This window comes from Gekko japonicus, unplaced genomic scaffold (assembly GCF_001447785.1).
Source record: "Gekko japonicus isolate JY-2015 unplaced genomic scaffold, Gekko_japonicus_V1.1 scaffold391, whole genome shotgun sequence".
Lineage (NCBI taxonomy): Eukaryota > Metazoa > Chordata > Lepidosauria > Squamata > Gekkonidae > Gekko > Gekko japonicus.
In genome coordinates, this window is record NW_015174286.1 from 1,097,038 (window position 1) to 1,120,451 (window position 23,414).

The window sequence follows — 23,414 nt, forward strand, 5'->3', positions numbered from 1 at the left end:
GTTTAGATTCTTAATGCCATAGATCTGCATCAGACATTTACCTGATGGTTATTCACTAGCTACAAATATTTACAAATAGCTTTTATATTTTATTTCATTTTAGACACAAGAGAAAAACAGTTCTATTTTCATTTTGGGGGGGAGTACAGGTGGAAATGGTTATTATGTAAAAACTGTCCACACTGCAATGTACTTTGCTGCATGTTTCCTACAAAACAAAGGATCTGATCCTACAGCTCTCTGAGCACTTGTACAAGTGTACCTGTTTACTATGACAGTGATGGCATTTTTAAGTAAACTAAAAATCTGGAGATAATATCCCTATGCTGTCCTTTCACATTTGAAAATCATTATATTAAAACTTGGAAGAGGAAACATGATACAACTGTTTCTCTATCCTTACTTTACTACTTAACTTCCCCCACAAAAAAGTGGATAGATACAACAGTGCAAAGATATCCTCTTTCACTAAAGAGCATTAGCTTAGTCCATCATTAGAGACTTTGCAAGTCACATTTCTCTCATATAGAATTCTGCTCTTTAAAAAAAAAAAAGTAAGGGGCACATTTATATAACTCATGACAAGTCAAAACAGGTTTAATTTTTTTCCCATTGATTAAAGAAGAGGATTTATATTATGAGCTGTGTCCCACAACGCAAGTACCTACGGATGAAAAGACATGGACTCTTACTGTGTCATTTCCACTTTAAAACTCCCACTGTAGCATTTGCAAACATGGGAGGGAATAGAAATCATTTGGCCACATCTGTATTGTCCAGGGATAAGAAGAGAGAGAACATGCGTAGTCACACGTAGCTCACAATGGGGCATTTGACACAGAGGCACAAAAATGAGAGCCTTGCTGTAGAAGCAGCAGCAAGTGGGGCAGCGGTGGGCAAGGCTGCCTTCCGCATGGCCCTGTTCCCATGCTGCTCACTGCAGTTGCTACCCTCACCACTCCGGCCCCTCCCCCTTACGATCTGTCATAATGACCACTGTATGCCCCTCATGAGCAACCCCTCCTTTCCCCCTTCACAGCTGAGATGCAGTGAAGGGGTTACTGCACCTCAGCTGACAAACATTCTTCCCCAAAAGCCCCTTAAAAGGCTGAAAGTGAGGTAGAAACATGGAGCATCGCTCTGCCACTTTCAAGGAAGCTTAGTACTACCACTTCCTAGACTGCCTACAGACAGAGCTTCCACACAGAGGCTCTACCCACTATATCACTACAGATTATTTGAGCTCTCAAAAGCTCATACTCCCCAAATTCTTCTTTGTCTCTAAGGTGCTACTGGAGTCAAATCTAGCTCTTCTACTACAGAGCAACACAGCTGCCCTCTGAAACTTCTACTGTTTCACCTTAAAGTTGGAGTAAAGGAGGTTTTCCTTTGTTCCGTCTTAAAGTGGAAAGCTCATGGAGCCCATGATTCATGCTCAGACTAGGCATGATGTCATGTGGAGGGTCACTAAAACAGCAGCAGTGTCCCACTGGCCACATTAGGCAGAATCCCTGTGTGGAATGCAGCAGTGCGGCTGGAGCTGGCACAACTAGCTTCTCACAGAGTTAGAAGTCACTAAGGAGGTTGATCTAGCATGGTGGTCCTATGCTGACTAGTTGTTTTTACTGTCTATCATTCAGAATATTTTTCAGCACAGTTCTATAAAACACATTCACAAAGATGGAGATACCCATAACAGAAGATCTAGCAGTTTTGCAAATTACCCATATATTGCAGTTTTCACAGCAGCAGAGCAAGTCAATGTCTCCTGCCAAAATGTTGTCCATGCACTTATGTCAGTGTCAAGCATTGGTTTCATTTCACTAAGTTTCACTTCACTGCTTGCCATAGATATGGAGGGAGGGAATTCCTGAGGGGAGTGCATGGGTGTTTAGAGTGGATGCTTGTAGAAGCCATAACTTTTCCTCAAAGCTGTGCCCCAAAGCTGGTTCCCAAGGGAGCTGGCCTTGGAGTCTTCTCTGCCAGGCTAGGATGTAGATAAGGTGCCATATATCTGTCAAGGTTGCCATAGTAACTGTGGGGGCTGAATGGTGACGTATGCGAGAGGTGTGGGGTGTATTTTGTTTTACCTTAATAGAGGTTTTTGCGCACCATTTTTTAGTTCTGACACAGAATCTGTTTCCTGAAGTAGCATATCTCAATAAAACATCATTACCAAATTGTGTTGTGGAGAGTGTCTTAACTGGGAGACCTAACAATCAGTCACATAGGGGCATGCCTCTACAGACTAATATTCCAAGGAATCCCACAAATTGTCTTAAGCTGCAACCACCTTGTAGCAGACAGCTAATGAAATATTCCACATTTCCATGAGCCAACATGGACCAGAAATGCCCTATTCCATTACTGCAATTTATGATCAGAATCCCTTTTCTGCTGGACCCCAAATAATAACAAGAAATAAAGTGACAGTGGACCTCACCAGTCTGGACACAAGCACCAGAGTATAAAATACACACAAATACTCCAAGGTTGGCAAGCATGCATACAATGTAGTGCCCTCTGAAACACTCAGAAAGCAGTGAAGGGATCAAGGTCCAGGTAGACATGTTTTGTAATTAGTTATCTGTACATGTTTCTAACCACGTTATGTTTTGTACTTGAATACAATTACTAAATGCATAGCAGGGATTGGCCAAGCATCTCAGCAGGCTTTATCAAAATGATGCCTGGCCTGAGGGCATATATACCCTTAGTTAAAGGTGCATATCTGACGCTAGGATGACCACCCTCTTTCCAGGGGTATTAACAGCATTGTCACAGCATTCTCCTCTGATATGGCCAAGGACCAGATCTTCTTAGATGATTCTTTCTGCAGTCTGAGATACTACACAGACCTACAAGTAGAGACCAGTGCTCCACTGAATCATATCCCTGGCCAGGAGGGCTAAAGCATTTCCTTCCAAGAAGAAAGTGGTTAAGCTACCCAGCTCCTCAAAAAGCTTCACTGGCTATATTCACCTATACAGATGAACAAATTTATTCCAGTGGTACACGGTGTATATTTTTCATTGAGCTACCTTAAGAACCTAGTGCTCATGGCATTTTTTTAGATTCTGTGTGTGTGCGTCTAAAGTGCTGTCAAGTTGCAGCTGACGTACGGTGACCCCATAGGGTTTTCAAGGCAAGGGATGTTCAGAGGTGGTTTACTATTGCCTGCCTCTGCATAGTGACCCTGGAATTCCTTGGTGGTCTCCCATCCAAATGCTTCTGAAATCTGACAAGATTGGGCTAGCCAAGGCCATCCGGGTCAGGGCTTTGAGATTAGAATCTGTGCCTATTTTGATCGTCTTAAGGGTTACCAGTCCTCCTACTAATTAATGCCATTGCCCACCAGTGTTCCAAGAGGCAGTGGGAGAAAATTGTCTTTAAAAACTGCCAGTGTTGATATGTCTTACCATTGAGTTTTCAGTGATTCCCAGAGCTAGAGTGGTACAACCCAGAAGGGACATAGTGATGTTGGTGATGTCACACTTCTCCCCCACATTCCCACCCGGCAACCCCTCCCGCTGGTTGCCAGGCTCAGCCTGCCCACCCTACTTGTCATATCTAATCTTTATTCCTTCAAGGAGCCCATCACTGAAAATATGACTGCAGTTTGATATTAATTACCCCACAGTGGGGTCTATCCCACAGCCCAATGGCAAAAAACCTGAGTATGGATTCTACTCTCTTTTCATTCCTACCCTGTATACATTAAATACATTTGCATTGTATAAACCACTTATTACATTTAAGGCTAGAATGTGAACAATTATGTTTTTGTTTGTATGTGTGAGATTTACTTTTATATCAAAGAAAATAATACACATTGGTGTGCAGAACAACCATATGTTGTACAGAACCACTTCAAGGAGGTTTTTTTGGACAGGCAGCATATAAATACCCTAAAAAACAATAACATAATTGTATCCCAATATTCAATAAAATACCCAATTCTTTACACTTCTACTTAATTGGTTTCCCCCTCCTTCTCTTTTATAAGAAGATGATTATACCACATTCCAGATCCTTTTCACCAGTCTATTACAGATAGCAGTTTATTCAATTTATACTGACTAATACATTTTGAATGCTTTGTGAATGTCATTCATACTGAACGTGTATTAAACGCCTGAGGATGGGAGTGCTGATTGAATGCTGAAAAGTAGCATTAAAAACATCATCAACAATACAGTCAAATAACGGTGCCCCACCTACTGGGTCCCCAGCTCCAGAAACTTTAATTCCTATATTGAACAACAAACATCATCCAAACCTCCCAGACCAAGGGAAACCTATGAAGCCAAATATCTACTGTAATGGTAAACCAGAGTGACAAAAAACTATCGTTTTAACAGTGACAGAGGAACTAAAAATATAGTTAAAAGGCTAAACTGGAAGTACAGTTCAAGCTCTATGAAACTCAATCACTGCAAATCATGTTTATGTGATGTATTTGTCCTCTTGGGGTTTTTTTTGTAAGCAGAGCCTTACTTTATCATGTACTTTTAACATTTATGCAATTAATTTTCAAAGGGCAGTAAGATACTTAAGCAATAAGCATTTCAATGGCAGCCATTTATCATTCTTGGCGATTTCGATTATAGGTATGGGATCCTGTTTTATATGGCACCTTTGCTACTGCAGAACTTTTTTGACTTCTTCTGGCTGTTTTCAGTCAGAAACTCTCTGCCAAACAAAATGTTAGAAGGGAAATGGTAAAACAGCTTTAAAATACTAAAAAGGGGGGGTTAAAGAAAAGAAAAAGAAAGAAAGAAAATGAATCCATGCTGGAAACATAACCAGCAGCTCTATTCCCATGACCTAAGAAAATAAAGAAATGAGTACTAAGAAGGCATAAGTAAGACTGCACTCCATCTCCAAGTGACATGGCCTTAGCATATAAACAGAATTTAATCTAAACATCAACTAAGCTATTAAGACAAAACATCCAGACATGAAATGAGAATAATAAGGAATTGTTCCTCTACCCCCCCTCCTCCATATCTGACAAGGCAAAGCCAAATTTGGTACCCAAAAGGGCTCACAGGAAAAGGAAGGAATTAAAACTACATTTAAAAAAAAAAAAACAAGGAGAGGTGAAGGAAAATGGTGGTATATGCTTGCTTTATATATTACTATATGGAACAGTTTGGTCCTTCAGCACTATAACTATCAAACCTCAATGTTACGTTGTACAATAAGCTAGGATAAGTTTTAGGAGAGGCATAAGAAATTACACAGGTTTTATCTTATTTTCTCACTTTTTAGATAAGCTCTCTTGATGGAGAGAAAGTGGTACAGTATTTCTTCCCCTGCATTAGGTTCACTTTGGCTGTGTTCAGACTGGAAGTTTGGCCCAATATAGGCACGGTTCACAAATGGATTAAATGGGCACAGTCACACAGCCACATCTGTCAGGCGTTTCCCCGGCATACCCATCCCATCATAGGACGACTTGGAACCGGGTTAAAAAGGCACACATAACGGATTTGGCAGTCTGAACCTACAGATCCTTTCCTGTCACTAGGGAGTTTTTAAAGAATTGCCTATATGCACATATGTGCACCTGCGCATGTGTGTGCATGCACACTTATGCATGCACATATGCGGATATGTGTGTGCATGCATTTTGAAAATTTTCCAGGCAGCATGCTCCATGACTGAGCCGCTGCACTAATGCAGATGCTTGACCACGGGATGTCTGCATGGGTAACCTGCAGAAGGGTGTGCTGTCTGGATAATATGCCCTGCAACACTTTAAACCGGTACAATTAGAGGCGGCACCATATCGCGCCAAGCCGCCAGTGTGACCACAGCCTTTGTTAGTCACTCCATTAATGTATATATGTATTACATTTCTATCCCATCCTTTTTCCATCATAGAACTGAAGATAGCATACATAGAAGTTCCGAAGAAGTCTCCTATTCAAGTGGTGATGAGATTCAGAGTCACATAGCTTCATTAAGGCTACTGCACCTTTGGACCATATCCTGGGCCTCATGCTCGTCACAGGGTCAGTTCACATGTCTGCTGTTTGCATGGTAACCATCTAAAACCTTTCACATGCCAAGCCACTGCCCATGATCAGGTGGTTAGCTGCACCACCGTACCTGCAGGGTAGGGCTGTCAACCTCCAGTTGGTGGCTGGAGATCTCCAGAGATCACTTCACCTGGAGGAAATAGCTGCTTTGGAAGGTGGACTTTATCAAATTATACCCTATTGAAGCCCCTTCCCAACCCCACCCTCCTCAACCCCCAATATCTCCAGGTATTTCCCAACCCAGAGCTGGTCACCCTACTGCAGAGTTAAGCCCTGTGTGTGTCACTACAGACACTGTTGTGGGGGACATGCAAAAGATTAATCCTCAGTTCAAGAACAGCTGCATATAACTAGCTCTCCATGATGCCAGCAGGCACTGGATTTTAATGGTGTTTTCTAATAGCTATCATGAACATGGTATTGGCCCTAACAGTTGCCTTCAAGGAGAACTGCATCCAGTCATAACAGTGCAGGATGCTTTTTTATGAGAAAGAAAAATTAAATAGTTGCTCCTGGTCCTATTTCAAGGTCTCTGAAGTCTTAAAATTGGCTTGGCATCATTTAAGATTTCAAAAGCAAGGTAACAAATTAGAGTTAGTATCTTTCAATAATATGAATCTTTTTTATTTCCATGTAATGGTTGCCAAGTGTTTATACTTTAAAGGGACGCACATAAATATTCATGTTTATTAATACAATCTGTACAATGAATACTGAAATTCATTCCTAAGTACTACTAACTTTTTAAAAGTGGAAAGTACTTCCGACTATTTTCATAAAGAAAGTAAGAATACAAACAGGGCTGTCAAGTGATTAATAACCTGCATTCCCCTGATTTGTCAGTTAGTTAATAGATTAAAACATAGTTGCATGACTCGCTTTTGGGGAATCCTGAAGGAAGGTGAAAGGAACTTTTAGCTATTAAATAGTGCTTATAATTTATTTTCAAAAGGCTATCACGTTATTAAAAGAAATGGCTTAATATTTCCCTTTTCCTGCATTTTAATGTATTTGGGCATGTACAATATTTCTGATGACATCACACAAAGGTATAAATTACTACAAGTTATCAGTGTAGCCAAAGATCTGGTTTATGGATATACAACCACTGAACACATTCAGTTTTGGTGGTCTGGGAAGCATTTTTATCAGAAAGATTGATAACATAGTTTTGTTCTGAAAGGCAAGCTATCTGGTAGCTTTAATACAAATTGGACTGAGGAAATCCTGTTTATGTCTCTCTTCATCAGATTTGGCACAACAAGAGCTAGTGTGTGTATCTATGCAGGTCTTCTTTGAAACCCTGCTAGTAAAGATTTAGGGGATAAACTGTGCCAATTAAGGGATCAAAATGTGCAAACTTATAATTAAGCTATGACCTTTCCACCCCACCATCCAAATCCAACCTACAGTCTTGGTCACAAGAACTTAAGAACAGCCATGCAGCAGCAAAAGAATATATTTTCCTTCTCAGAAACCAACCACAGGATTCTGGGAAGCCCACAAGCAGAGTACGAAGGCAAGCTTTCCTGTCCTGTTTGTTAGCCTGATTGCCTTGTTCTTTTAACAATATGGGGAATTGTGACTTATAAATTGGCAATAGGCAATTACGGGAGCAAGCACTGGTATATACAGAGGTCCTGCTTCTAACCAGTCATCAGACTCAGACTGAATTCAGAGTAGAATTAATATTGTTTTATTGAGTGTATCTAGATGGGGCAACTAGAAGTGCACATTTTTCAAATGAAGATTTACCACAGATTTATACATTTTAATTTTAATCCCATTCGTAATCATCTCTGGCATGGACTTTGCTCCCCCCCCCAGTACCACTGGACACTGATTCAAAGTTTTCATTGAGCTGTCCACATAAACTCAACATCCCTTGCATCGTTCGTCACCTCCAATTACAGTATACATGTGGTTATGATTTCCCCCCCAATAAACATAACTTTACACTAAGTTTTTCTCATTTGCCAAAAATCTGAAGAGATCCTTTTCCCCTTTATCATTAATGCACTTGACAGATCCAGGTCAATCACTTTCAAAGCCCCATTGTTTCTTGGCAACCTTCTGATAAACACCAACCATTTATATTACAGATTAATATCATGAGGGGGGAGGACAGAAAACTAACAACGATTCTCTCTGTTGCAGGATAAACACTACTAATACTGAGTATCTTCACTGAGTAGCACCAGGAATATGTCTGTTTCACACAATTAACATTATTGCTTTTCAAAGAATTGCCAAGTTTCATTCAGTCCAGGAAATGATCTGAAATAAATATTGAAATACTGAGGATTGCTTTGTGAGAAGGACCATTGCAAACAGTTATAGCCTTACTCAAGCCAGATGGATTTCATACCCACAAAAGTATTTCCATGTAGTGAACATCTAGTGTAAGATTTTATTCCAATTCAGTGGGTTGGCTGACTCAAAGTTTTGCTCTGTATCATTTGTTTGTTTTTTTAAAAAACTATATTACCATATAACATTTAGGATTGATAGAACCCTGAATGAAAATAGAAATAGCAGCCTCCCTGCCCAGAAGACTTACAGCCCAAGTTGGATAAGTATTAAAGGGATGGGGAAACAGAGGAGATGGAGAATTGACAGTGGATTCTGGGAAAGGGTAGGCACAGTCAGGTAGTACCTGGAAAAAAGGAGAGACGAGGCTGGGTAGGGCAGTGGTGGTCAGGAAAGGCATTGATTTGATATAGGATGTGACAATACTGCAGCTTTCAGTGTAATTGTGCAACTATTAAATATTTACCTACTTGAGGTACCCATTTTGAAGAAACAAAGCTCGTCACTTCTATGACAGGCAAACCACTTTTAGAAAGTCGGTCAATTAACTCTATTTTGACATCTGTAGGGACTACAGCCTGTGAACAGGGGAAAGAAAAATCTCTTCTGTATGCCATGTGGTAAGAACATTTGGGACAAAAAGAAAGATATTCATAACATTGTAAAACAAAAAAAAAATCACCAGTGATACATAAAGTTATTATAAAACTTGTAACCAGATGCTGTTTTCTTAGGCATAAGAAAACTGACACATGCAGGAAAACAGCCCAAGAACCAGCTGGGACTCTCACAGACAACTGTTGGATCTTCTCAGAAGTCTGTAAAACTGCTCTCTTTATGTACTTGCTTATATTGGGCTGAATCCTATGACTCCTTTATGCTAAGTGAAGAAGCTTTCCTTCGACAGAACACACCATCTCAGTCAGCACAAGGCAGTCATAAAATCCAGCCCAACATTAATAGACTGCTTTTCCGTTGAAAACCATTCTTAAAACACACATTTAAAAATCTTACAAATCATTTTTAAAAATTAACTGAAACTAGTAAAACTATATAAAAATGTAAAACTATATAAAACTATATAAAAATGTAAAGCACAATTAGAATCACCATTAATCCCCAAGGGACCAACACAGCAACAGTGGCTAGTATCCAACAACATAGTTCTGAAGACTTAAGGTTTTCTTAAGGGGGGCAGTAAATTCCATGAATTTTCCCCATCTTACTACAGCCCATTGAATAGACTGAAATATTGTTCCTGGGGGGGGGAGTCAGTGAACTTTTTGAAAGAGCACAAGGGGCAAAGTCAGTGCCTCCAGTGGGAGGGGGATTCAGCAGAAATTGCTTCTTCCTCTTAAGAAATTATACCTACCCTTGAGTCTTTGTGATGTTTGGTTAAATACAGGCCAGTTCCACCCCCCACCCCACCCCATTGAAACAGATAAGGAAAGAACAACTACATACTTCTTGGGGGAGAGCATTCCACAACTCTGAAGTCACCACAGAAAAGGCCTGGCTCAGCCTTTCCAGCCTTATGGAAGGAACCCAAAGTCCATCTCGCTAACTGATCTTAAGGGGTTGTGTGGCTTATACAGGAAAAGACATATCTTGAGATACCGGTTATCAAAACCTTAGAAATGACACCACAGTTCATCATGATCAGTGATGAACTACTTTTCTGATTAATATGCTTTGTACAGCACCATCTACATACACTGTAATTTAGAGACTGACAAAGCATAAAAGTGTCAGGGTCCTGCCCAAAGACCCTGAAATATAAGCATTCCAAGAGTGAAAATGATCCCAGTAAGAGGGGACAGAGGGAAAATCAAAAATAATTAACCACCAGAGAGAAATGGGAAATCAGAAAATCAAAATAAGGAAGCAATGTTATAGTTAAGAGTGGTTTTTTCATTAGGGTAACTGACATAACTGTAGTATGTGAGAATACCACCATTATATAGATGGGGCCAATTGCATAGATCTTTCCCACCTGATCATCACTCTTTCCTCTCATCAGAATTTGTGATCAAGATTCATATGTGAGTCCCATGCTCATTACGGCAATATTCACATAGCTGCTGCATGCAGGTCCAGGTCCAGGGTACATCAAGAACTATCTCTGAACCCTTTCAAAGCTTAAATCCTCCTCAGAGGCTTACCATCTGAAATGCAGTCACTGGTCACAAGTGGCCAAAATTATCAATCCCCCTCCCCAGTCAAGATTGTTTGGTTTCTTTGTTATGGGTCTTCAGACCACAGGTAAAGATCAAATGTCTGCCTGTTTAATTTAGACTTAGAGTGCAATCACACGCACAATTAGCCATGCCACAGGCACGAATGCTAGGTGGATTTAAAGGGCGTGATGAGACACAAACATCTGCCCAGCGTCTCGCACCCATCGGCAACCCATTTTGCTCTGCTGCAGAAGTGGAGTAAAAAGACACTGGGGAAAGTCCAGTAGCAAACGGTTTGCTACGGGCCACAGATGGACTTTCCCCTCTGTCATTGCTCCAGCGCACTCTCATGGCATTGGGATGGTCTGATCAGGCCATCCCAACTCCATACCATTTCCCCCCCTTCTCAGTATGCGCATCATCACATACTGCCATAGGAAGCTGTCAGTGTGGAGATGCGGTTAATCGATTCTCTGTTTAAGCGAATCAAAAACAAATGGCAAAAAAACCCCTGACTCACCCGCGATTGCATCTGATCACACAGTGGCTGGCTATGCCCGCAGCTTCAAAGAACTGTGTGATCATGCAACTGCGGGTCAATTTCCTCCAGGGTAAATAGCCTCACTCCCCTTGCGCATTATCTTGTGCGTATGACCGCAACCTTAGTTTTCTGTGATTTTGTTCTTTATTTTGGTTTGGTTTTTTTAAAACTACATTTGTTATTTTAATTCATTGTAGTGTTATATGCCTTAAGCTGCCCTGAAGGGTACTGGAAATGGCAGCATAAAGCTATTTGAAAACATAACTAACTAAAATGTGAGCTATCACCATGAAGAGGTTGTTCTCATATGGCCCTATGTGCTTGTGAAGATGGTCCAAATCTCATGTACTCCAACAACAATTTTTAAAGATTGAAACATAAATCTGTCAACATGCCTTAGAATCCCTTTTACCTTATAGCTTCTGGTGGGTAGCCACACTAGTGTGCAGCCACACTGGTGTGCAGGAGAAGAGCAAGAGCCAAGTCCACTAGCACCTTAAAGACCAACAAGAATTCTGAATCCAAGTTCCCTTCATCAGATACCTAATGAAGAGAGCTTTGACTGCTGAAAACTTATACCGTGGAAATCTTGTAGGCCTTTAAACTGCTAACTGGATTTGACTATTGCCCCTTTATCTTATGATACAGTTGACAACTATGTGGTTTGGATTCCTGCATTACAAAACCCAACCTCTTTCCAATTTCATGTGGGTAAAACTGAAAAGCCCTTCAAATCATCAGTATCATGGGATTTCTGGTTTTGGTGATTCCAGGCTCGGACGCATCTCTTCGTGCCCTGATGGAGACGTGCCGAGATCCAGCAGACAGGAGAGGTCCCGGATGGGTCTGGCCCCCCCAGTGTCCTTGTAGGGGACTGCTGGCCTGGGTGCAGAAGGGAGTCTCTTCCTAGGTATCAGCCAAGGAATTGGGGCTCGCTTCAACCCCAAGAGGTCCTGCCATCAGGGGAGCCAACATGGTGACCAAAGTATGCTGCCAGATGAGGCGGGCAAGAGATTAAGTGTGGAAACGTTCCTGCAGAACTTTTAAAGCGATAAAATTGAGTTAACCGATCCCCGGGTTAAGCATTAAGTGAACGTCCTTAATTCACTAAGCAGAGGTGGGTTTGGGGAAGAGTTTGGAAATCCCCCCCCCCATGAGAGTAAGCAGTCCATAGACTTTAAACCGAAAAGAAAAAAGCAAAACTAACCGTGAGAGACGTTCCAGGAGACTGAAAGGTGGAAAATAATCCCAAGCGCAACTCAAACAGAGAAAGTTCATTTTAACTTGGAAAACTTTCTTCTTATGTAAACAATATCTGGGAGGGGAAGAAGAATGGTGACCAAAAAGAAGCCTCTTACAGGAAATACCCAACCATCGACTCCAACCCCTCCACAGGCATAGGAAACAGCTGCAGACTTCCCTAACATGTTAGCAATGGCCCTGCGCCCTCTGCTGGAACAGATATCTAATGTCAACAGTAAACTGGATGGAGTGCAAAAGCAATTGTCATGTATGGAGAAAAGAACAGAAAACTCTGAAAAAGCTATCAAGAAAATGGAGACTAAATTGAAAGATACCCCCCCAAAAAGTGGATGAAGTAGAAAAAGAAAGATCTTCAGAAAAAGGTCAATTATTACAACTTCAACTGGATAGATCTATGTGTGTGTTACGCTTTGAAGGCATGCCTGAACAGAGAGGTGAAAACCTAAAACAACTCTTAAGTGAAGCCCTGGCACCTATTACTCAATTTCAAGCAAGAAGAACTACAGAATGATATGGATTTGGCATATCAGACTTATCCAGATTTTATTAAAAAAAATAATCTACCAGGTGAGCTATTTGTTAAATTCTCTAAGAGATCTACCAGAGACGCTGTTTTAAAAGGTACTGCCAGCAAAACCTGGAAAATCAAAGAAGAAGAAGTTGAAAGTCTTAAAGAATATCCCATTTGAGGTGAGAAAGCGAAGAAGACAATACAGAGATAAAAATTAAAAAATTAAACTTGACTCCAGAAAGCTAAAAAATTTCTGGAAGAGCAACAAAACCCCAAAAAAAGGGAAAAGAAGCAGAAAAGCATTCAAGAAGAACAAAGCAAATCTGATTCACAAGATTCGTCAAGCAGCTTGACTAAGACATCTGGGACCTATGAATCAGAAAAAGGGACATCTGAGACTTCTGACTCAGAGAAAGGAGTAGCAGCCCCGAAGCAGCTTAAAGTTAAACTGAAATATAAGAACAAAAATAAGAAACTGGATAAATGAACTGAAATAAACCATGCAATTCACCGAGTAATCATTATCAAAATTAACTTAAGCTATTTTTTATAGAATGTCATAACTCAGCCTAAAAATTTTCTTTTCTATTGTAGGAACATCATATACAGTGGCCGTGTTCAGACTGGCAGTTTGGCCCGGCAGGCAAACGTTTGAAGAGCGTTTCAGTAGCGGATTAAAGGGGCGGGTTCACATAAGCACGTTTCAGGTGTCCCCAGCTGTACTCAAGCCATCTTGTGCCACTTCCCTCCTGAGTTTAAAAGATACCATGTTAAAGTGGTAGCAAACCGTGTATACAGCATGTTGATTCTGGTTCCCTGAGTGTGAACTCCAGCACTGATAAGGCGGGAACAACCTGCAGTTGACAATAGGTGCCAGCTGGTTCCGCGGCAGGTGCAGGTGTGCATATACGCATGACCGGAATGCTCCGGCACGTCGAGTGGAAGTGTGGAGTCGATCCTTCCCTATTTGCTGATGTGCCCATGTGCATAGGCGCACGCAGCCGAGTACGGAAAACACACTAACAGCCCGCCAGGGGTGGACGACAGTGCGAATGCTCCCTTGCGCTTCCTCCACGGTATCCTCCCACTTCAATCACTGCAGTGTGAACGGGAATACCAGGAACAAGCTGTTCCAGGTCTATTCCAGTTTTTCTTTGCCACGACTCCCTAGCGCTTTAAATTGCCAGTCTGAACTCGGCCAGAATGTATCTTTTTATTACAAATGATCCTTGCCTTATTTAGCTTCTGTTTTAGTTTTAGTGTTGTTCCCATCCCCATGCCCTATAGGATGTAGTGTGAAAAGTAATAACAAATTTTTTTTTTAATCGTCAGTCTCATGGAAGGCTTTCAAACTGGTTTCTTTGTTTTTGTTTTTTGCTACATCTGCCTCCTTTAGAAGCCTGGCCATCCTTGAACTATTAAAGGCCTTTTAGCCCTAAGAGATGTACACAAAAGGCTTAGTTTTAAAAAGGCTATTATTTGATTGATGAGATTTTAACATTGTAACAATTAGGTGTATTTTTCCAGGATCCACAATTGTTGGGGTTACAGAAGTGTGTGAGTATGGGACTTTATATTTTCCCTTTTGATTGCAGTCTCCACAGACACTGTGGCATTCTCTTTTTAAGCCATGAGTTCTGTTTCCTGACATCTGTAAAATTTGACAGATGACCACTGAAGCAAAATACCTGGACTAAAGACGGGACAAATCCAAAATGGGATGGGACTGGAGGAATCTGTTCACCCCTACTTCCCATCATCATCCAGTATGATATATTTGTATTTAAAAGAGAAAAATGTATGGATATAAAATTATAATCTTATCAGGAGTGACAAACACTGTTTTCCAGACACAGATACATAAATGGTCTACCTCAGATAACTACAACCATGAATATTAAATTACCTTTTCATTCTGCAATCCATCTCTTGGACCAACTTCTACAACCTTAACAAATTCAGGAAATCCACTTATGAGCAATTCCTGAAATGTGTGTGAGAGAAAAATTAGAAACATATTAAAGATTAGAATTAAAACTGTGTTAAAACTTCTTCCAGGGTGGGTAAACCCAGAATTGCTTTCAGAAACAGAAACAATTTGTTTTATTACACAATCCTCCCACCTTTCCACTAAGGAGCACAGCTCTTCACCCACCCCATTTTATCCTCACAAAAACCCTGTGTAGTGTATCAGGTTGAGAGAGAGCATCATACCCAAGGCTAACTAGTGAACTTCATGACTGAGGGCCTAACCACACATTATGTTTTCCTTGTATCCTTCATGGGTCCTGGCAATCAGACATTTGCTTCAGTTTACATGCTCAGAATCCAATTCCCAGTTGCATGGAGCTCAATGGTATGCAAGCAGAGAGGGCTCTTCCCTTCACACTGTGATCCCTGGTGGATGCTATTTGTTCTTTTGGCAAAACATATGTTCACCGATGGGCAGCATATGTTTTCCAAAGGGGCAAAACAATACCCACCAGGGTCTTCCTGATCAAAGTCAAACATTCTAGGTTGTTCATCACACTGGCACCAATCTAGTATTATGTAAGTAGTAACAAACAAAAATATCTCAGAATATGTTTAGTGCACCTTTTCTTCCCCGCAGAGTAAATACATTTGTCTCCACAGAGTTAGGGTTAAAGAACAGGAATTCCAGAGCATATGGCAAATGTTGAAGGCAGGTATGAGCTCCAGCTCCCCTCTCTATAGAAATTATGCTTCATTTAGAATTCTAGAGCCAGATCAAAGCTTCCCATAAAATAAAATTTACACAGCCAAGGGACAGATTTAGTTGTAGATGCTTTTAAAAATTCTCTCTAGAATCATGTGTGGAATACCTTTGATCTGGAGCCAGCAAGGGAAGGTGACCAAATCTGATCCCTTTAGGGGTAGTACCTGGTTCTGTGTTACCAATTCATATAGAAATGAGCAGTGTGGAGGACTGTGATAATTGGTATTTTGGCAGACTACTTTGGGAGCTGGAGTTTGGGACCTTGGCCCATTTACCCTGCAATCCATTCTTAAAGTGGCTCACCAGCTAAATTAATTGTTCACCAGGACCTTAGACTACCAAAAACCTGGCTCCTATATAATTAGGAGTTAGGTTTATTTGCAAGTGATGCTATGACAATTCCCTCAGGGTCCTTCATCTTTGTTTTGGCTGGGCAGCCCCTTTTATTTTTTTCTTCTTTGTTTTTCTGTCTGTCCCACCCAGTTGTTTAACTGTATATGGATATATGCTGACCCAGTCTAGGGATCTGAGGGACCAACTAAAATCCTTGCTTTGCCTTTGTTCGAAAATGGCACACAAGATGCTGTCAGTAATTCAAAACAAACTGTTTTATTGTACTTATGAGGGGAAAAGGACAAGTAGGTATCAGGTTTAGGACTTAGAAGTTGAAAGGGCAACAAGCATGAGGTAACTTTGTATAAATACAGACAATGGATAATCTGTCACAAACACATGGCTGTTTAGTTATACAGACAGGTCTTAAAACTTGAGAGAGATTTCTTGGCAGACTCTGCTCAAATAAACAAGCATAAGCTTCTTTGTCTCAGAGACATTTAAGTTGGTGAAGGCAGGAACATTCACACAAGTTCCAGTATCCCTTCTTAACCATTTGACAGGGATCACCCCCCCCCCTTTTACTAGAAGCTATTTCACTCAGGTTTGAATGGGGATCCTTCTTGATCCTCTCACTCCCTTAACCTTTCTTCCCAGTTAACTGTCATTTCTTAATTGCCACTCTTAACTGCCACTCTCAACTGTAGAATTCCTTTTGAATCCCCTGCCACTCAAGGTTCTCAGACTAGGTTAAATCATTAATCTTTACTGTGCAACACAAATGCCAAAGGAAAAAGCAGACTAATAGTAACTGAAGATTTTATAATTTGATTAACTAGGTTGATAGTATAATTAGTCATGAGGCCGATGATCTAAAACAACTCAGTATTCAAAGTTAAGAAGCTAAACACTGATTGTCCTACTCTAGGTAGATAGCAGAGTCAAATTCAAGGTTCTTGCTTCAACACTTGAAATGCTCCAAAGGAAGCAGTTCAAGCAGCTTGATAGTCCCCTCCCCCTACAATAATGACCTTCTTTTCACCAAGTTCTCATGGATCAATGAAACTGGCAATGAATCAGGGAAAACTTGTGCATTGAAAAGCTGGGACTTGCAGAGATGTCAAGGCAAGAGTCAGGAACTCATTTCTCTAGGAAAACACACTGACTGGGAACCTCAGAATGTTCACCACTAAATGCAAAACTATCTTTCATTTAAGGTGCATCTATTTTAACATCACATTAAGGAGAGGAAGAAATTCTGAAGCCAAGTAAGCAACACAGCAAAAGTATGTTTGTTTTTGGTAGCTTTCTCTCACATTTACTGCCATGAGTATCACCTGCCACAAACAGCCTATACATATTAAATTAAGTTCCTTGTAGTAACATCCTTCACTGATTGCTTAAGTACAGTAAAAATATTTTAGTACATTTATTGTGCATTTATGTGAGCACTGTAAAAAGAAATGGGAAACAGCTGTATAACATCTCTGATTATGTGCAACATCTGGCACTCTAAACCCTTCTTGGACCAAGCTGGCCCACACTTGCTGAGAACATAAACCTATTTAAAATATAAAGGCAAAACTTTCACATCTGCTGCATAACCAACCTACCCTTTGTTTAAAAAAACACCAATTTTACTATAAATTAAAAATCTCTTCACAAAGCATACATATTTGAGGTTTTCCATTAGATAATTGCTCTTACAAGGCAAATGCCACATTCATGATATGACTATTTCTGTGACAGAAACAAGAGGATCTAAAATGTGCTAAACAAATCACACCTTAAATAGAATACATTCAAAATGCGCATAAAACATTTATTGTCATAATTGTATCCTGTGTAAGCCAAACATGATCACAAACTATAGGGCTGCATATGGCTACTGTCCTGCATGTTTCAGAAGATGACAAGTGACAAGTGATTATATTATGGGTGATCTTTTGTATACCACCTTAATATGATCTTCTGTCAACTACACACATAGCTAGAAAATGGTTTGTTTATAGTTAGCCATAGTTTTCTTCTTACAGTTATCTGACAAAGACTGCCTCTTCTTTAGATCAAGATCACATCTGTTCTCAAATATATGGATAAAATTGTAATTATAATTTAATTATATTACGGTCCATGACCAGATCCAGTTAAAAAACAAACATTATTCAGATATTGTATGGATAAGAATAATGGCTTTACAGAAAGGACAGGATTTGTAGTTTTCAATTCCTTTGGGAGAGGGTCTTCTCCCAGCTTTTCCTTGACATTGTCCTGTTAATCCTTTCTTTATAAATTCTCCCATACACACCATTTTAAACATGGTGCATATGTATATCTGGTAAGTTTTAAAATGGCACCAGTGAAATTACACAGGGCCAAGTGAAGTACGGGAAAGAAAGGAGGCAGCTATACAGATCCCAGGTACTACAGTCCACAACTGAAACTAGCTCTCTGGTAGCACAATCCTTAGGAGTTACACCCTTCTAAGTCCATTGATGTCAAGAAGGTTGCTTAATATTGCACCATGGATTTGACTGAAGTACCATGTATAGAAGTAATAAAAACAATGCTACTTTTGCACAGAAGGGATGGTATATTTAGCTGGCCTGGTCTCCTTTCCCAGATAGAGATGGTACTGAATTTTACAAGTATATATATATGTGTGTATGTGTGTGTGTGTGTGTGTATACACACACACACACATACACACACACATTGATGTATATGTATATATATATATATATATAGACTGGCTCCTAGTATTCAGCTGCACAAATCAACTGCCAAATCTCTAAGTTCTGTCTCTCCATATTGGTGTGTTCCATGAGCTTATGGGCACTTATACAATTCTTTAAAGTTTTGATGAAACTCTCATTGATGGATATGAAGTACCATCTCCCCAGCCAAGTAGCCTTTTGTTAAGCATTTTCTGCATCTGAATCAATCAGTTCCTTGGCTGCAACATTTCTTGTGATTGTTTTTCCTCAACCATATCTAAGCACTCTTTAATCTTCCTAGGAGCATACATCAGAGAAGTGGCAGAAGTAAATTTCCCAGCAGTTACTGGATGAGTGCGAAGCAGGTACAACCAAACTACAGTTTCCAGTGGTAATCCTGTTCTGTGTATCCAGTGATACACAGTGATAATCCAGTGGATACACTATCCAGTGATAATGTGCATGCATGTGGTATCATAACCACATAGACACCAAAACTGCAAATAAGAGAAATGCTCTGGAAAAATCAAATGAGTTTTCCCCCCTCAAATGCTAATGAAAATGCTCACAAAATATTCACCAGTTACTAATACCAGTTTCTAACTAATTCAGTGTCTTTGTCTCTGGTCCTTCAACACGATTGGCAGATTTGTATGTATATAAAACATTACAGAGACATCATAAAGCACTGGCATTCTCTCATACACTGGCAGCACAGTCCTTAAAACTTCTTACCGTTAAGGGTAGGCCTTACATTGTCATATATTAGTATATGCAGGGACAAACTGTTTTTCCTTGCTTTTTTTAGTTTTAACATTTATTGGCAGAATGTATTAATCTCTTTTCTTCAAACATTTCAGCAGAGTTCAATATTAATTTTTTTTAATCTGTGGAAGAGGAGGCCACTAAACAACCTGAACATTGTAAAAGCCAGTACGCTGAGCCAGAATACAAGAATTAAACTTTAAATACACATAAAAGCCAGGATAAATGTTTTAAAAGTCTTAATGTGATGGTTAAAAGGGCCTCTTTGGAAAGGTTGTAACATAGTTACATTAACTTTTCTTCCGTACTTTGATGCAACAAAATACATGCCTGGTCTTTATGGATAATGAGTGGTTATTGAATTAGATACTGGCCTAAGTGCTGAGTACTATGGGTGAATTGTACAGAATAGCAACAAGGAAATAATTTACATAAAAGGCTAAGAGCCTGCAACGTTCAAGTTTTCCATTCATCAGGTGCTGCCAAAGAAGAACAAACAGTTTGTAAAACCAAAAGAAAAGTGACTCCTTCCAAACAGAGAGCAATGATATATCCCCCCCCCTTCCACCCACAGCCCCACTTTAGAAAGGGAGAAAAAGCACTACCAAAGCTTGAAATACTTTCTGTCAAATAGCTCCCTGGAAATGTAACAACCCCCAGGTTACAAATTGATGAAAACGTGTAACAGAAAAATGCCACTAGCCTTTAATCATGGGATTACAGCCTTCTCAAAATTACCCAACTGTAAGCAAACAAACTCCTCAAACATATACGTTCACAACAAGTTGCTAATACCTTCCTGGCATGTGAAGCACAGAATTCAAAGTCATTAACAGAAGGCTGCTTGGTCTGTAGCCATTTTCACACACGTTATTTGCCCCAGGTTGGCTGTTGGGAAGTGGATTTCTTTCCTACTTCCTCACAACTTACTTTTAAAAAATGAAAACTGGGGGATCACAGAACCTGATACATACATTTTTATACCACATGGGGAAAGCTGTGATTGCACAAGGTATGTGTGCATGTGTGGCCACTGCAGAGGGACTGGGATAGGGAAATTAGGAGGAAACCTGCCATGTGGAAGCTCTGTTGCCACTGCGCTATATTGGCACTGCAGCAGCAATGGGGAAACTACACCAGGCCATCCCTGCATGGAAAACATGTATAACCCAACACAGCCAGTCCACATGCACGCCAAGGCAAACAGTGTTTGCAGATGATCCACTCAGCAATAATCAGTGAAAGGCCCATCTGTGCATGGAGCTACAATCCATAATCCTTGCCTTCCACTGATCATATGATGACTCTTTAGGCTTCATTTAGACCTGAAACTATGGCAGAAACTTGCTGTGCACATGTAAGCAATATGCATTCAAATCCCATGTAACAAATTTCTCCCCCATAATTCAGCACTGGGTATGAGCTGAATAACAGAAACTTACACATGCATACTCATCATTCAATGCTATTGCATGATTGTGTGAATAAGTGTATGAAGCAGTCACTACAGGCACATATTTCACCTCACCTCGTATTCCTGTAATAATGCCTAAAGAGTAACATAATACACTGAATCAAGGTTAAAGAGAGCATGCTCCCTCGAGAAGCAGGAGAGCAGCTCTTTTCCAGGGGGAGCAGTCTTGTTCTAAACACAACTCTCTCTCCATTAAAGCTTTTGTTGACAGTCTTCATTGCTATAACATAAACATGAAGGAAACTGAATCATCAATCACCTGCTACACTCTTCTAAACCCATTGACATCAGAGAATTTAAGCCCATTGACATCAGAGAATTTAGAAAGATGCTGAGCTGCAGACCAGAAGGTCTGTAGTTCGGTAGTTTGAGACCCTAGTGCCGCGTGATGGAGTGAGCTCCCATCTCTGGCCCCAGCTTCTGCCAGCCTTGCAGTTCGAAAGTAAGTAATTGCAAGTAGATAAACAGGTACCACTTCAGTGGGAAGGTAACAGCGTTCTGTGCACCTCGGTGTTTAGTCATGCCGGCCACATGACCAAGGAAACATCTTCAGACAGCGCTGGCTTGGAAATGGAGATGAGCACCGCCCCCTAGAGTCGGATTCGACTAGCTTTTGAGCAAGGGAATTAATTCCGCTTAGGACTGCATTGCCAGTGACACAACAGCATGCATGAATCAGTCCCAATAGTTTTACTCAAATAAGTGAAAGCCATTATGCAATGATCTGCAACAAAGTATAGGACTGGTATCTTCAGAGATATAGGACTAGTTCATAAATGGAGATAATAGAATTCAAAGTAACTTTGGCTGCTTCCGCACAGCATGGATTCTCTATGTTGCCCTCATTGCCAGGTGTGAATGAAGAGTAGGGTTGCCAGGTCCCCTCATCAATCCAGCAGGGGGATTTGGGGGGCATTCCAGGGGTTGACGGGGATGTCATACAACGCAATGACATCACCCAGAAGTGATGCCATCACGTTGGCGATGCCAGGGCAACACTTTGGTTTTTGGGCAAAACTCTATGGTAAATTTGCCCTCAAACCATGGAGTTTTGTCCCAAAACCGGAGCATCCCTGACACGACATCACTTCCAGGTGATTTTATTGCACCAGGATCGTTGCACAGTGACGTCCCTGTTTAGGCCAACTGGTCCGTGGTGGAGAGAAGCCCCAAAACTGGGGGACGCCCCCCACTTGGACCTGGGGGCTGGCAACCCTAATGCAGAAGTGTTGGCAACAGAGCTTCCATATGGCCATTCTGCACACTTTCCTTCCATCAGCTCCTCGTGGCTCCTGTTTCCCACACTCTGCCAACAGAGGGCTTCTGGAAAAAATTGATAATTGCTATTCAGAAACAGCTGGGCAGAATCTCTTTTTCAAATACTTTCCCCTCAAAATAGCCTTAGTCAGAGCTCACATGGATGACCATTTCTTCACACATTCTACCACAAACTGGCACCTGATGGGCAGTGGAATTCTCTGTTCCACTTGGTAAATTAATAATAATGAAGACAACCAAGATATCCCAGGTGACAGAGCCCTCTGCAAGGCAGTTTGGGTCACTTGTACAAGTTTTCATTGAGTAACAGAAAGTGAACAGAAAGTGAAAGCATATTATTTTTAGTTCAAAGCATACATTAGAAGCAATGGGAGTTAGAAAGGGAACATTTTATTGTCAGGGTTGCCAGGTCCCCCCTCCCCCGGCGGATGAGGTGGTAGGGTTGCCAGATGGGAAAATCCTGGAGATTTGGAAATGGAGCCTAGGGAGACTTCAGTGGGGTACACCATACAGTTCACCCTCCAAACGATCCATTTGCTTCAGAGGAACTGATCTCTTGTAGTCTGGAGATGAGCTGTAATTCAAGGGGACTCCCAGTTCCCACCTGGAGGGTAGCATCCCTATCCCCATTGGAAAGGTGTGCACAGCATTGCAGAAGAGAAAATAACTGAAACTGAACCACAAGCGTATACTTGAAACATCACATTTTTTTTAAGTAACCAAAGGAGAATTCCATGCAGAATAAACAGTATATGAATACTGGTAATGCAAGCTAAACTGACAACACAATGTGGGTTTGAGAATGAGAACATGATGGAAAATATATGGCAATAAAATGGTTCAAATGATCTAAGACTTGTAGTAACTTCAAATTAAAAACATACTCTTTGGGATACACAACACTAATAAACCAATTACTACAAGTAGTAATAACTTCTAAAATCCATTAGGATCCATCCATTTTAAACAAGCAATTATTACAAGCCCAAATGGCAGCTACTGAGGCAGCTCCTTAGGCCTGGGCACTCTCTCAAGTACTTCAGTGGATGCTGTTGCCATATCAGAGGCTCCTAGCCCTCCAAAAGTACATCAGTCAGCATCCCAGGAAGGACTCCTTTGGTGGACAACCGTGTAGGTAAACCCTTTCAAGTGACCACAAACCTACAGATCACAACAGTCCTCAGCCTGATCACTGGGCTACATGCTTCCCTTAGCATCAGTCTTTTGGAACTGCATGCAATTCTTCTGGCACTTCTCCACT

At 40.8% G+C, this 23,414-nt stretch overlaps 1 protein-coding gene across 1 annotated transcript in view; it reads right to left on the reverse strand.

Moving 5' to 3' along the window:
- HMGCLL1 (3-hydroxymethyl-3-methylglutaryl-CoA lyase-like 1) overlaps nucleotides 1-23,414 on the reverse strand; it is a 47,786-nt gene that overhangs the window by 11,046 nt on the left and 13,326 nt on the right. Inside the window, exons 2-3 of the mRNA XM_015423982.1 lie at nucleotides 14,756-14,833; nucleotides 8,828-8,935 (exon numbers count right to left, since the gene is read on the reverse strand). Coding sequence (XP_015279468.1) covers nucleotides 8,828-8,935; nucleotides 14,756-14,833 — 186 coding nt within the window. The remainder of the gene's footprint in view (nucleotides 1-8,827; nucleotides 8,936-14,755; nucleotides 14,834-23,414) is intronic.